The 15830-nt window shown below is 44.4% G+C and overlaps 1 protein-coding gene across 1 annotated transcript in view; it reads right to left on the bottom strand.

Annotated features, from left to right (window-relative positions):
- PTH2R (parathyroid hormone 2 receptor) overlaps positions 1 to 15830 on the bottom strand; it is a 94553-nt gene that overhangs the window by 47252 nt on the left and 31471 nt on the right. Inside the window, exons 2-5 of the mRNA XM_090041225.1 lie at positions 11421 to 11523; positions 4556 to 4666; positions 4332 to 4453; positions 672 to 769 (exon numbers count right to left, since the gene is read on the bottom strand). Coding sequence (XP_089897351.1) covers positions 672 to 769; positions 4332 to 4453; positions 4556 to 4666; positions 11421 to 11523 — 434 coding nt within the window. The remainder of the gene's footprint in view (positions 1 to 671; positions 770 to 4331; positions 4454 to 4555; positions 4667 to 11420; positions 11524 to 15830) is intronic.

Here is a 15830-nt window from a genome sequence, read left to right on the forward strand (position 1 = left end):
AAGCAGGACTTTCAGAACTTCCTTTATGCTGTACCAATTTTCTTGCCAACAAGTGTAAAGAGGAACAAGGAGAGGTAAGGTCTCTGATTTTCTGGGCCTTCTGTGAAATGTCAAGCATGCTGTTGGAGACTATAATATAAATAATAACCTTGCCAACTGAAATGGAGTCTGTAAAGTCTGTTCCTGCTTTGGTTATTTCAAAATGCAAAATCTTTCAAAAGTGAACGTTAGAGTAAGTATTCAATGCTTAACAGCTGGAGCAAGCAGCAGTAGTCTTTCTATCAATAACTGAAATGGATAGGTCCACATGATGCCAGCCGTTTCAGTTACAAATTAAGCCATCAGGTCTGCAAAATCCATTCTGTGACTCGCTGCATGTGTCACCTTCAACAATTCTGGAGACAGGAATCCTATCAAGTCTGTTGCTGCTTGCGGTTTTTATGTAGTTATTGTAAATTATTTGCCCTTTAAGCAAAATTATTTGATTAAGGTATGCAGAACTGCCAGGTAGCCATTGAAAACCACTCTACACATTGTACAATATGTACACTCAGCACCATACATAGGAATATAAGAAAAGAGAAACCAAGCTACTCCCTGTGAATGAGGAACATGATTTTATCACATTGGACCAAAGAAAACTGACAGAAGCTGGTACTAGACTCACTCACCTGAAGTAGCCAATGATGAAAATAGCCACTGCCAGTGAACTGAAGGAGATGGAATATCCAACAGTGTACATGACGTAGAGACGTTCAAAGAAATCCCTCTGAAAAAGAAAATGAAAGCACCTTCACTGGTTAATCAGCATAAGCTAAACAATCTTCCTGTCAAAGCACCCTGTCCAAATTCATGGATGACACTAAAGTATGGGGTGAAGCTAACACCCTGTAGAGGAGGAACCAGATCCAGGCTGACCTCGACAGGTTGGGAAAATGGGCAGAGAACAACAGGATGCAATTCAATAAGGACAAGTGCAAGGTGCTGCATCTAGGGAGGAAAAACTGCCATCACACCTATAGCCTGGGGTGGGGCGACCTTCTCAGCACCACTGAGGCAGAAAGAGATCTTGGAGTCACAGTTGATTCCAGGACAAACAGGAGTCATCAGTGTGATGAAGTAGTCGGCAGAGCCAACTGCACCTTTTTGTGCATCCGTATGTGCTTCACAAACAGGTCCAGGGAGGTGATTCTTCCTCTCTGTGCAGCACGGGTCAGGCCGCAGCTAGAGTACTGTGTCCAGTACTGCGCTGCACTTCAAGTGGGATGCAGACAACCTGGAGAGGGTCCAAAGAAGAGCCACTCGTCTTGATTGGAGGCCTGAAGGGAAGGCCCTGTGAGGAAAGGCTAAGGGACCTTAACCTTTTCAGCCTCTCCAAGAGAAGGTTGAGAGGGGAACTTGTGGTGGCGTACAAATTCATAAGGGGGGAACAGCACACAGTAGGCAATGATTTGTTTATGAGGGCATCCCCTGGAATAACAAGGAACAATGCCATAAACTATTGGAGAGTAGGTTTAGACTGGACATTAGAAAAAAGTTCTTCACAGTCAGGGTTGCCAGGATCTGGAATGGGCTTCCAAGGGAGGTGGTGCTCGCCCCGTCCTTGGGGGTCTTCAAGAGGAGACTGGACAAGTACCTGGATGGGATCCCAGGTTTGGTGCCCCTTTTCTGGCCTGCCAGGGGCAAGGGGTCGGACTAGATGGCCCACTGAGGTCCCTTCCAACCCTGGAATCTATGAATCTCCAATAATCCAGTTTCACCTAAAAAGAACCACACATTACGTGTATGTGATAGGGCCAAATTCATCCCTGGTGTAAGATCACAGACCTCAGTAGATATAATTAGATATTTTAAAATAATATATTTGGGTTTCTTTTTATTTGCATTTGATTTTCTCTTTAAGCTTTTGTTTGTATCCAAGAAAGCTAGAAACTTACTTTTGTTAAGAAAATGGAAACTGGATTTGCCAAGTAATGATAAAAAAAACTTGGGACAAGAGCTTGAAGAGAAGCACTGACTGTGATGAGACTCATAGTGAAACCATGAGTTGGCAGCATTGAACTTTGGTTCAGTGTCAGCTCCCCCACTCATTACGGCTGATGGGGGTAACTGGATACAAAGGAGACAGGAACATATTTTCCCATCCTTATGTAGGCTCAGCTCTACTACTGTGAGCACTGGAGAGACTGGAGTTAAGGTTCTCACTTCTTTTAATTCTGCTATCTGTTTTCCTCCTAGGGCTGAGAAGCATAAGCTATGTAGAGCTTTCCATCTGTGCAGCTAAGATAAGGGGAAGCTGTGAAGGAACGGGTAGTCTTGATTTACTATATGGTCATACTACAACCCGCCCCACAGCAGATAACAGGAGGCTAGTTTAGAAATATTAGTCCCTTTATGGAAAGGGATTCCTTTATCCTTTCCCCATTTTCTGTTAAACAGTCATGGTTTTAATATCCTGGAGCTGAAGGGATTACATTTTTATTGCTGCATTTATTTCTGGATCCATTTGCCAATACCTTTGCTGTTAAGAGAATCGCTCTAAGCCAGTTTGCTGGAAGTCTATAATACAGCAAAGATAGGTATAAGAGTGAAACAGAGTTAGCATCTTCCAACTGTGATTCTGCACTGGGATTTATGTGGGCACCCAGCTGCAAGATAAATATCAGTTTTAGTGGGAGTTGTGCACAATAGGAGATTCTGAACTCCTACTAAGAGCCAGGCTGCATAATTAAATAACTCAGTGCCTTTACAATATGACTCAATTATTCACAGTCATAAAGCTATAGGCCTCACTGACATTATTTAGGGAAAAAGTATACATAAAAATGTTTGAGGGTTTTTTGTTAAATAATGCTTATCAATTGCATGCCATGTCCTATTCAAGAAAAACCAAAGAACAGGCTTTCTTCCATGTCAGATTGGCAGAGACCAAAGGTGTTTTTTGCCAACAGAGAATATTATATTAATTTAACAAGTTAGCTGTCATTGCAATGGCAAGGCATCTGGTGGTGCCCTTAGCTGTTACATTTGTAGCAATACAGACGGTGAGTGCCCACTACCATCTGTAGTGCCCCCAAATGGTGGATTTACCACAAAAGTGTTCCTCTTTCAAACTTCTGTATAGCACTATGTTTTGTAGCACCATATGTAGCATGGCAGGGAGTCTCTCCAAAGGATACTGCTCTCCCTCCCCTTTGGAAAAGGGGATGGGAGTGAGAGAGGGGCTTGCTCCTTGGAGCCTGCCCAGTCAGGACAAGCTGTCACAGAGTCCTGTTAAGACCCTGCTACTGCCACCACCATTGTGGGAGAACTGGCAACAGCTGCCTATGCCAACACCACCACTGTAAGCACCAATTGAGAGGAGCAGAGGCCCCCACAATGGCGGCAGCAGTTGTGGGTGCTGTCTTTGACAGCTGCTGCTCCCACTGGCAGCTGCCAGCTGATCACTGACAGCTTGCCCCTCTAGCCTCACAGGGAAAGGGCAGGCTCTTGGTGATCAGGGGCTGAGGAGGAGGAAAAAGGAGCAGCTCCCTGCCACTCTCTATTCCCCTTCCCCCAGCTGGCACGTGTACCTTTGAGGTGACTTTGTAGCGCTCCAGCCAGGGGACTATGCATGCCCCTATAGCACTTTATTTTTTGCAGTTCTATAAAGTGCTACTTTTTGTAGTACTGCAAAATGTATGCATGTCCAACACCCTTGTCTCCCTAAACTGCCTGTCCCTATGGCATGCTGTACATTTTTTTTTTTTTTTGATTGAGTGCTTTGTGGCTGTGTTTTTCAAGATGGGCTTGAGAGGATGCTCCTGTGTACTCTTTTGGATAAGTACTTCTTATATTGTTGTCTGTAATTCTAAGGGACTTGAATCAGTAACTTGGGTGGTACCTTCCAGCTTTCTGTTTCTAAAAAACCCATGTTTCCCTGATTCCCCACCCAGTCACTGGAATGAAGGGCCCACGCTTCTGAGCCAGGAATCTCAAGCTAAATCAGCCTTGCAGAAAGTAGGTGCAAGGCTTACCAAAGGTAATAGGCCTTGCAATTCTTTTGCCAAGGTTGAATTTAGACCATGCAACTAAATTCAGAATGGTGAGAAGCACTTCACAGAAGAAAGAGCTTTGGGTATCTTTTGTTCCTTTGCTTCTACATTATTTAAATTAGGTTCTACTTCATTTAAAACTATTGGGTAAATGATGTCAATGACAGGACAACAGTATAAAAGGCATTAAGACTTCCACATGTCTGTAAAGAACTATAAAGGAGTGAAAATGTGAAGACACAAATTTGAGAACCTGTTCTTTCCACTGAAACTCTCTCTTGGGAAAACATGCCATACCTTCCCTGAGTTGATTTCCGGCTGTAAGAAGTGAAGGCATTCAGAGTAATTGGCCCATGTTCTGTTTAAACTCTGCACAAAATCCCAGGTTCCATTAAGGCTACAGTACCTGAAGGCCGTTCCTGAAAGGAGGAAAGGAGCCTTGGTTAGTTTAATTAATCCTTTGTTCTACTCAGCTATTCATTTGGTTCAGATACAGCCTACGATAACTACAAAAATGGTACCTTTGTGATTGAAGTCATAGATATAAGGAGGACAGGGAACGGCCAACATTTTTCCCAGTGACCCCCTGGGCCAACAAATTAAGCCATCCCATTCTGGAAAACAGTTCCCCTCTGCAGAAGAGAAAGAGAAAATAAGTGTGAGAAACAAAGAACTTTATGACCCTTATTTCTTTTGTCACACTTTCTGAACACATGTGACCAAATAAAATAGTAGATATTTTTAGGCCATGTCTACATCACTTACCTTTTGATACTGGGTTTATTGTTAACAAAATAAGCTTCACCATTGCTTCCAGTCAGGTGCACCAGAGACCAGCAATTAAGCAGAGTGGACCTGAGTACCCATCCTAGCAGTCTCCAAGAAAAAAAACACCTGGTGAGACCTTGAGATATCCACTCAGGGTACTCTGAACTCTCTGTTCTATCTAACTGCCACTCTTAACTTTCGGATTATTTGCAGCTGAACAGCTAAATGGATCCAGCCAGTTTTTCACTCCCATATAATTCTTCATTGCTTACTGGGACCTCAGCTAAATTTACACCATTCTCATAGGGTTGCCTAAAAAGACATTAAGGATTACTTGGGTTTATGTTCAAGAGCTGTCCCATGTCGAGCGCATTGCAGTAGGCCTTGAGGTTATGAAGGCATAGATGATGGTGGTCAGAACTGAAAGAAAGCATGACAGCCTTCTCGCCAGATGAAGTTGGTGAAAGGCACTTCTAGCTACCACTGGCATCTGAAGATCCAGGGGCAGCAGAAGATCCAGGAATCTCCCAAGGCTGTGAACTTGAGTGACAAGTGAAGGCTGAACCCCATTGATGATAGGTATTCCAATACCCGCAAGTCAAGTGGTCTGCTCAGCACCATCATCTCTGTGTTGTTTGGATTCAACTTCAGTTGGTTCACATGCATCCAATCCCCACCTGCAGCCTGGTACTGGGATAGGACATAGAATGTGGGTCCGGGTCAGGGAAGTAAGAAAGAAAGAGCTAAGTGTCATCAGCATACTGGGGATATGTCATTCCAAATCTGTAGGATTTCATCCAGTGGCCTCATATACACACTGAACAAGAAGGGCACATTGAACGAGCAGGAGCTACCCCTGGGATGGCATTGCATTTGCTATCAAGCCTCACAGGGAAGAATGCTCATGATGTACAAATCCCCGAAATGTGTTCAGGTTGAGAGCTGTTATCCACTTGTTTCTAAAAGAGACTAAATGTGCAGTGTACATATAGTGGGTCAGGTTGGGACCCATATCCATTAGATTATAAAAGCGCTGAGATCCTTGAGCTTTCTCAAGGGATTAGAGACCTGGGTGGCATCAGAATATAGAAGCAGTGGCAGAACAATGACCCCCAGTAGTGGCAAGGAAGAATGGCAGCAACAGTGGTGGAGCAGGACCCTCTGTGGCAGCAGCACCAGAGCAGCACCCCAGTGGTGGTAAGGAGCAGTGGCAGCACAGTGCCTTCCAAGTGGTGGTAAGGCAACAGGAATTTGGGGACTAGCAGCTACACTGCCCCTACCAGCTACTAAACACACCCTGTATCAGACTGGGAGAGAACTCTGACCATAGTGACTGTCACAAACTGTTAATAATTGGTTGGGGTGGGTTACTAACTATTCAGGTTTTTCCTAAGATTGTTGTTAGTCCCTTTATTTCCCCCCTTTAATAAGCCCTGTTATAGTATAACGATGCCTGATGGGTAGGGCTGTGTGAAGCTTTGGTCGCTGATTTGATTTGGCTCGATTCGGCAGCCAAATCTCCGAATTGAATGAAGAGACCCTTTAATCTCCCCACATTGAATCGGAACTCTCCAAATGGATTCAGAGAGGTTCAGCGATTCAGACATAGATACAGCTTTAAATGTTTTTTCTACATACCTCGAAGTACCAGGTGGCTTGTGAATTCTGAGATGCTGGGGTGGATGGAGTGTCCCCCGGGAGTGTGGGGGCATCCTGAGAGCACTAGGCAGTGGACCCAAAAGTGGACCAGAAGCACTTCCGGTCCACTTCCGGATCCACCGCTGAGCACGCAGGGGACCCTCTGTGCTCCTGTGGCACACTCCATCTGCCCCACCATCTCAGTGTTCATAAGCCACACCTGGTATCATGAGGTATGTAGAAAAAATATATAAAGTTGTGTCTATGGTCGAATCACTGATTCTCCAAATCAGCACTGAATCTTCAGATTCGGACAAATCAAATCAGGACAGTGATCCGAATCAACGAATCGAATCACTGTCCCCCTGATTCAGGCCGAAACCGAATCCAAATAGAATACAGCCCGTTTTGCACACCCCTACTGATGGGAAGTTGTTCATATTGGAATTCCAAGTAGCATTTATTTTCCCAGGTTTCTGAGTGAGGGCTTGAGCCATAATGGAAAATTTGTGTAAAACCCCTAAACTGAACTCAGCCCCTGTTCCTGCCATCCATCTAGCAAGGTCAGTAGGGTATAATTTCCTCTGCTGAACTCTAAACAAAGATTGTCTTTGAAGGCAAAGAGCTCAAGGTAGAAGCCAGACTGGCAAGGGCTGTGCATTCAGATGTGCCTGGAGCTGGCAGGCAACCACCTGTTCAGTGACCTTCCCCCAAAAGGAGAGGTGGGAGATAGAGAGATACCTGGCTGAAGAGCAATAGTTTGTTGAATAGGGGCTGGATAATCAGTCTCAAGAACCTTCAGCACCTTGCCCTCTGCAAAGGAGGTGCTGACAAACCTTGCCATCAGTGGCCTTGTAAAACCCAGTAGCGGTCCCAATTTCCCTTGACTGACTTTTGAAAATGAATTTTTTGGCAAAGAGGCAAGGGTTTATTATGGTGATATCTTTTATTGGACCAACTATGTAGCTGGGATAGTTAGACAAGCTTTTGAATGCAAGACATTTTTCCTCACATTTCAGCCTAAGGCAGTGATATCCATTTGGGCTTAGCTTTTTTACCATTAAAACCTATTCTTCATATCCATTCTCTACATGGACTCTTTTTTCTGTAATTCTTAATGAATTATCTCTTAATGAGTTATCTTATTAAGTCAATGGATCAAATTATTTTCTCAGATCAGTTTTACATTGATTTAAATGGAGGTACTTTATATTCTTAAGACTGAAAAATGAATCAGGTCCAGTGTGGGAAAGCTACCAGATGTGACCTTGAAAGCCCAGATTATTTCTCCATAACCTAGCTAGTCTATTATTTACCCAGTTAGAAATAAAAGACATTCAGCAGTTCAGAACACAGACTCAATAAACTTCCTGCAAAGAAAATAGAAACTGTTCTACTAATGAAACAGCAAGCAACTCAGTCACTTTTCATTCTCTGTCTCAAGGCCCTAGTCTCCATGTAAGCAGATCCAATTAGATTTGGCTGCTTAAAGGTGTTGGCTTTTGAATAAGTAAAATTCAGTCATCTTTTGATCCAGTAATTTGTGTCTGGTTAAATGTTATTTCAACCATTACGTGTTTAATCCATTTAGAATAACACTTGCTGAGACTTCAGTTATAATGTTAGACTTGAAAGGATCATTTATTATTTCAGGTCCATTATAGCTTGTTACTACTACCAAAACTGACTCAATTAAATCTAAACATTAAGACTTCTAAATATTTTTTGGTAACTTCCTTGCTGTCTGGCTGCAGAACCAGGCTGATTTGTTATAGTAATGTAAATCGGAAGAAACACCAGTGACTTGAATGGAGTTTATTCTGAATTTACGCTGCTTTATAGAAATCATCCATGCTTAGGACAGCACCCAATTTTAAGCATGTACAAAATTCTGTCTTGAATAGGGATTTATTGAATTGTGTACTTAAGCACTGTCATGAATCAAGGGATAGCTGAAATGAAATCCTAGCTCACAATATCTATACTTCTCTGTCATTTGGGAGAAAGGCTTGTGTGTTAACTCACACAAGCTAAGCCGTTGGACCTTTCCTACATTTCAATTGGAGCTATCTCACTGAACACAGGCTTGAACAAGTGGGTCATTCATTCCAAATTGGATCATGCATAAGTAGCTTAGAGTAATTTTTTGGCATAAGAGACAAATAGATGACTTCCTATGTAAGATTAACTGACGAATGATTTGCTCATCATTCTCTCTACATGAACACCATTAATTTTCTCTCCCAAATCTTTGCACAAGTCTGGAAAATATCAATTATTTGGATCTTTTTTTAAGCTGTGACATTCAGATAAAAAAAGTGGAGTAGGAGTAAAACCGTATCTTTCTTCTTACTCATTTTTCCTTATTTATTTTTAAACGTGATTCCTATTATTAGAGATATTATGATGAATATTTGCCTCAGACAGTATTATGTATTGGAGACATTGTTATTAAGGTTAGTATTAGAAGTTATTCCTGACAGTAAAAATACATACATATGGTATGCATGCTTTCTTACTTAGATAAGAATAAATGAAGACAAACCAAAATCTGGTTTCACTGATTCTCTTTAATCCAAAGCTCCTTCTCCTTCAAGTCTTGGTCTTTCATATCAATTTCTTCCCCCATAATTCACAAGTGCGTATTTACATTTATGAGTTTTTTCATATAAATGGTAGGTTGCAATCAATGAACGTATTTAAAATTAGCCTACACCAGCGGTGTCTAAAGCAACTGGCCCTCTAAAACAAGGGCGGGCAAAGTGTGATAGCACAAGTCTGGGATTGCCATGAAGACTGACCCCAGCCATACAGGCAGGGGCTGCTGGGAAATGGAGTCCAGCCACCAACCAGAGCCACAATTTTGCCCACCCCTGCTCTAAAAGCTACACCTGGAGCGTGAAGCCACGCCATCTGTGCAGGAATTTGGCAGCAGCATTAATTGCTATGATTCCCAGTACTGCAGCAGCCAGTACTCTGCCCATTGTCAAATTTCTGGTCCTGCAGGCCAAATGATGCAGCTCCACACTCTGGATCTGCCCTGTGGGGCTCTCCATGATGCCAAAAATTTGGTGGGGTGGCCACAGCTTGCACTGCCACCAAATTTCCAGACTCTTGGGGAGCCCTGCAGGCCAGGTTACACAGCTCTGTGAGCTGTATCTTGGTCCCCCCTGGGCTATACAATTCACTGTTACATACCCTATACTATAGGAACTGGGCAAGGTAGTGGATTAAATCAACTAGCAAATCTTTTCCATCATCTAAATTCTATAAATCAGTTTTTTATTTAGCATAGCTAACACTTATAATAGGGACTACCTCTGAGAAAAGAGGACTAGGAAAACTAGAATTCAAGTTCTGACCCTCTTCTATGGGACTCTCTGTAATGAATGAAGAACTTGTGAAATGGTGACAGCACAAGAGGTGGGCTAATTACCTAGTGGGCCACACCTGCCTAGAGCTTTGACTGGCAGGCATAACCCAGTTAATGAGTCCAGCTGCCCACTGTCAAGACCTGCTGATTGGCTCTTGGGAGAGCAGTCTACCTATTTAGTTCCAGCTGTGGCAAAAGACTGCAGGCCAACAAACATCTCTGGCTGAAGGTCTACCCTGGCAAGCCTCTGCAATCTAGTTCTCCTGGTGTCCTGATCCTTTTTGCTCTGTTCCTGGACTCTGGCTTCTGGATTTTCCCTTGGATTTGGTAATTTGGCTTCCGACTCCTGACTTTTGCCTGGGCTTGTGATTTGGATCTTGCTTTTTTTGGATATTTTTGCTGGATCTAGTAACTTGCTATCTGTTTCGCTGGATTTGGCCTTTTTGGAGTCTGCCCTGGGGTTTCCCCTTAGATCTGGTAACTTGGCATCTGATTTGGCCCTTGTTTTAGACTATCCCTGGCTTCTGCCCTCCCCCAGTAGCCTAACCATTAGGTTGGATAGTGTACAACCTGGTCCATTACATAAAGTGAAAATTAAGAACAACTTACAAATTTACTTTAAAAATTATTTGGTTTATCTTAATCAACATTTATGTAACTTCAACAACCACCTAAAACTCTGGATAAAGGAAGTCTTTGTTAAAGATCCACTCATATCAAACTTTCAACTAAGGCTCTACCTACATTGCAGTCATTTCTGTGACGGCTTGCAAGACATACATGAATTAATTTAAACCAGTTAGCTTGGCAACTGCTAGAAATCTAGCCAGAGTAGTATAGAGCTCATCCTGGATTACAAAACTCACCTAAGAATCAAGAATATATATTCAGGTGGCTAATCTGAGCAATATGGTTATTCTGAGCAATATACCTAGATTGAGCTAGCTAATGTCAAGCTGTCAATACCACAATACAGTCACAGCAGAGATTGCAATGTAGACATAAGTTATTCCTCATCATAAGCCTGCCTGGGGTTTTCCACTGTTATGCAGCAAAACCAGGGAAGATCAAACTGGCCACTTATGATATTTCTAAGTTTAAAACAGAGGGAAAAATATTGCTTGCATTTTCCAAACTTTAAAAGAAAAAGAAAGAATAAAAAGATAAAGATAAACATTTTTAAAATATCCTTTGCAGCTCACCTTTTAAAAGCCTGACTCCAAAGCAGTGAGAAATAAGGCCACATCAAATTATGAAAGGAATGTAGACTGTCCTGCACACTGATGAATTCAAGTGATGGGCCCCACTAGCCAAAGAAATCATAAAGGACTCTAGAAGCCCTAGATCACTTTAAAGTATAAGTCAAGATACAAACTTTTTTTTGTTTAAGATAATAAATTGGAAGAGGAAAAAGAACTAAAGAAGGTCAAGTATAGACACATTTCAGACACTCTCACTTGATTTGTTTCTAAAACAAAAGCTGAATAAGAAAACTGGAATCTCTCCACATTGATGCCTTTAGTTTTGTGACATAGTTGAAGGATTTGGCGCCCTATTAAAACAGCTTGGGAAGAAAGAAACATAAGCTAGTTCCTTAGATACTTCACCTCCTTCTTGTAGCTGGGTGGTGATATTCAGTTCACATTGAACTTTGGCTTCCAGGAGAAGATAAATTTGCTCTTCCATGGTAATGGTGCCATCAGAATCAACCTGATAAATAAAAGCCCAAATAGAAAATATTAGTAAGGAAGGGCACTGTTATAAGTGTTTCATAGTTTACTTTAACAGGAGTATTCTTTGAGAGAATTAACAACTAAAAATTCAGCACTTGGAACCACTCAAACTTAAACAGTAAAGAATTTAGTACAGCTGTTAGTTGAGTTTATCCTAAGAACTGATGCTTGGAAAGTCATGTTAAACCCACCCACAATGCTCTTTTACCTGTCACATAACCAAATCTAATTTCACTTGTATCACTTCATACTTCAGAAGGTCTGGGCCTGGTCTCTCTATCCCCACTTCAATTGTGCCATTTTTGCTGCTTTTTTTGGTTGGCAAAAAATGATGTTCCATTTGGCTCAAGCATAATGTGCAATCCCCAGCCAGAGTAGTCAGCACTTTAATTTAAATGCTGTTAAGTATGAATTGATAAACCAACTTCCCAAGGCTAAATTTTGAAGGTGACTGGAAGTGCAGAAACTAGCACAAGGTATTCAGCTTGCCACAGAATTAGTAGTGTTAGAAAGGATGTCCCATTGTTAATGATCAGCAGGGATCCTGGTTTTCTCTGATTAAAAACTCAAAATCCATTATAAAAATTAAAGGCCCCCGCACTCCCCCCACCCGAGTCTCAACAGCTCTCTTGATGCCCCTCACAGTAGGCCCCCAGACCTCCAGACATAGACATGCAGACACAGACACTGACACCCACCCCAGCAGGTAAGTTTGTGTGGGGGGAACGGGTGGGGCAGTGCAGGGAAAAGGGAAGGTACTGGGGGATAGATCAAGAACAGGGGGAGTGTGCCCCTGTGCCCACTCCCAGGAGCAGGGTCAGGGGGCGAGGGCAGGGGTGCCCCTCTTTGGGGGAGCTTTGCGGGCAAGCGATGCAGGGCACGGTATGGTGGTGCCCGCCATATGCGGGCTGCACACATGCCGCCTGGCTGCCTGCCCAGGGGAAGGGGAGAGGCGGGCTTGCATGCGGCCAGAGCACAGCTTCATGGCCAACTGCAGCCACAGCGAGGGATGGGGGCGCAGGGGTGGGGGCTCACACGCAGCAGCTGCTACCACTTACCTGGAGGGCCATGACGGCTGCTGCCTATGAAACCTCCTGCTGCCACCGTGGAGCTGTGCCCGGAGCTGTGCAGCCGGCTGCTGGGCGGCAGTGTGGTGGTGGCTGGGCGGCATGCAGCCATCCCCACCACCACCTTGTGCTGCACTGCAGCCGCCGGCCATGGCTCTGTGGTGGCAGCGGGAGGTTTTGTACACAGCGGCAGTCACCACTGGCATGGGCAGCCGCTGCTGCTTACCTGTGGGGCTGCCCGTGCCAGCGGTGACTGCCGCTGCATAAAAAACCTCCTGCTGCTGCCACAGAGCCGTGCTTGGAGCTGTGCGACTGGCTGCCTGCCGGGTGATGGCAGCAGTGTGGTGGTGGCCAGGCAGCACACAGCCATTCCCATCCCCACCCCCCCATGCTGTGCCGCTGCTGTTGCGGAGCCATGCTCAGAGCTGTGCAGCCAGTGGCAGCGGCATAGTGTGGCGTGGGGTGGCGGTGGGGATGGCTGCGTGCCGCCTGGCCACCACCATGCTGCTACCTAGTGGCCGGCTGCACAGCTCCAGGCATAGCTCCGTGGCGGCAGTGGGAGGCTTTGTAGGCAGCGGCCATCACCGCCATCGTGGCCCTCCAGGTAAGTAGCAGAAGCCTTCTCCCCACCCCCAATCCCTCGCCGCGGCTCCAGAGCCGCATGCAAGCCTCCCTCTTCCCCTCGCCTGGGCAGGCAGCCAAGCGGTATGTGCGGCCGGCACATGGCAGGCCCCACCACACTGCACCCCGCATCGCATTCCCACAAAGCCCCCCCACAGAAAGGCACCCCTGCCCTCACCCCCTGGCCCTGCTCCCAGCTGTGATGTGCCGCCTGGGGCCGGCAGCACTTCCCACTCCCTCAGTCCCCAACCATCTTCCCCAGCCCTGCCCCAAGCCCCACTTACCTCCATGCTCCAGGGGCAAAGGGCGAGTCTGAGCCTGAGCCCAGCCTTGGCTGCCTCAGAGGCTCAGGCCTTGCCCTCCCCGCTGTCCCTCCTCCTCTGGCCAGGGCTGAGGATTTCCCATCCTTTCTGCAATTGACTCTTGCAGGCTAGAGCTGTGCAGCCTGCAGAGCTGTTTGCAAAAGTAGAGAATCCACAGATTTCTCTGCTAAAAAGGAAAATCCATGTTTCTCCAATAAAAACAAGGAATCCATGGTTTTCTCCATTTTTCTGTGGGAAACAGAAAACCTGGATCCCTGATGATTAGCCCTTTTCCCTCCTCCCCATCAGCCCCAGTACTTGCACCATGACTGAGTACTGTTATCTCTGCCATTCTTGGGTTGTCTTTAACCTCAGGAGACAGTGGCCTTAATTCAAAACAAATTAAGGGAACATCTTTAATTTGCCTAAGTAGGGGACAAATGCTTGGCTATAGCCATCTTTGTGAAACAGAGAAAGGCGCTCTTCTCCTTGCTCAGTGACTCAAAACTGTTAGCATGCTAGCATTGTCTTGGAAGTCTTCATCTGCAGCCATTATTAAGAGAAACACTTCGGGCACATTTAGATGCACTGCCTGGAGCTCATTCAGGTTAGAGTCAAAAACTGGTTTCCAGTCTCCACTATGCAAACTGGCTTGACATCAGGAGGACAGTTCTCAGTTTCCCTGTTCCTGCACCTAAAGGCTGCTTTAGTTCACTGGGGGCCACTCTTTTTTGGCAGGTATGACACAAATTAACCCTCTTAGTGCCACTCCAATCCCTTTCCCTTACCTGATATCCTGCTCAACTTTCTGCTCTCTAACCAAGCTGCTGCTCTACTTCCTGTCCTGTGCTCCCTGCCTGCTCTGATACTTGCTTTCTGCTTCCTGCCCTATCTGCCACTCTGCTGCCTGCTCTCTCCCCAGTCCGATGCGGGCCCCACACACAGAGCCTGCTCATGCCACAGGTTGGCCACCCCTGCTCTAGTTTATAGTGAATAGCTGTAGTTGCAGGGTTATGGCCATCATATCATGCACATCTGTTTCCTGCATATACCCAATCCACACCCTATATCCTGTCTGAGTACAGAGAACTTTAAATCAGCTTTATGTCAACCAGACAGTCCTTTTTGCATAAGGGATATTCCCAGAAGGTTCTTTCCACCCACTTTAAAGACTTTTCCAGGAAGATCCCCTTGGGAGTAGAGGGGAAAGTATATATTATTCACACCCTAACACAACTCTACTCTCCTGTTGCACCTATCTGAAGAGCTCATGTACTTAAAATTTTTAGTGAATTAAACCTCTAACATTCTCCAGTGGTAGGCACCTATTAAGTTAATTTTATATGTGAGAATAATGAGATGTAAAGTGACATTGGACATGTCTACATGAGACACTACTGCTCAGTGGTTACTGCACATTTATTTAGTTTTTGTATAATCAAGTACTAAATAAATGCATAGTAGCCAGAATTACTACACAGTAGCACTGGTGAGTGCATTTTAAGTGAAGCTACTGTGCAGTAGTATATTAACACTGGTGCTGTGACGTGCTTTTGCCAGTATTATTCAGCTACTGTGCAGTTAGCATCTCATGTAGCTATACCTATTGGGTACTATGTCAGAAAGTCTGTGGCAGAGCTGGGAAAAGCTGTGGCAGCCAGTTCTTCTGACTTCCACAACTATGTCTAATCCCCATTAGCACATCCCCTTTCCTCCCCTAAAAGGCCTGGTGTGTCTGCATGCATATGCAAACATATTACATGTACATTAGTTAAGACTGGAGAACCCAAACTCAAAGAAGCTGAGTTCATTAGACTGAAAAAGACAGGTTCAATTCCCCATTAAACTGCTAGCTCAGCTCTAGGAGAAATAAGCTGCCACTTTTAAAATACCCTTATCTAAAAAAAGTGATTATTCAAGGGGGGATATTTCATAACCCAAGCTTCTAAACGTTTCTTGGCCTCATTCATATGAAAAATTAAATGTTTCCCTCAAAGCTCAGAGGTAATTTAGCCAGGTACAGGATCAAAGTTTTTTGTACCAATTTCCCAGGTGGGCACATCTTAGATTCAAGAAAGCTTTCTTACTATCTTGTGTCAAACAAGAAAGATTAAAAAAGTAAGAACCATGTAAAAAAAATCCAGCTTCATGTTCTTTCTCTCTACCTGAAGATATAATTCATTTTTTATCCAAAAGAAATAAATCAGACCAAATAAAAAATGAATGAATCTCTACTGTGTATTGGTGCCACTTCTTAGGAGCACTCTGTACAGCTGAGGTAGATAAGTCAGAGG

The sequence above is a fragment of the Crocodylus siamensis genome, chromosome 4 (assembly GCF_052110815.1).
Source record: "Crocodylus siamensis isolate JL-2025a chromosome 4, ASM5211081v1, whole genome shotgun sequence".
NCBI lineage: Eukaryota > Metazoa > Chordata > Crocodylia > Crocodylidae > Crocodylus > Crocodylus siamensis.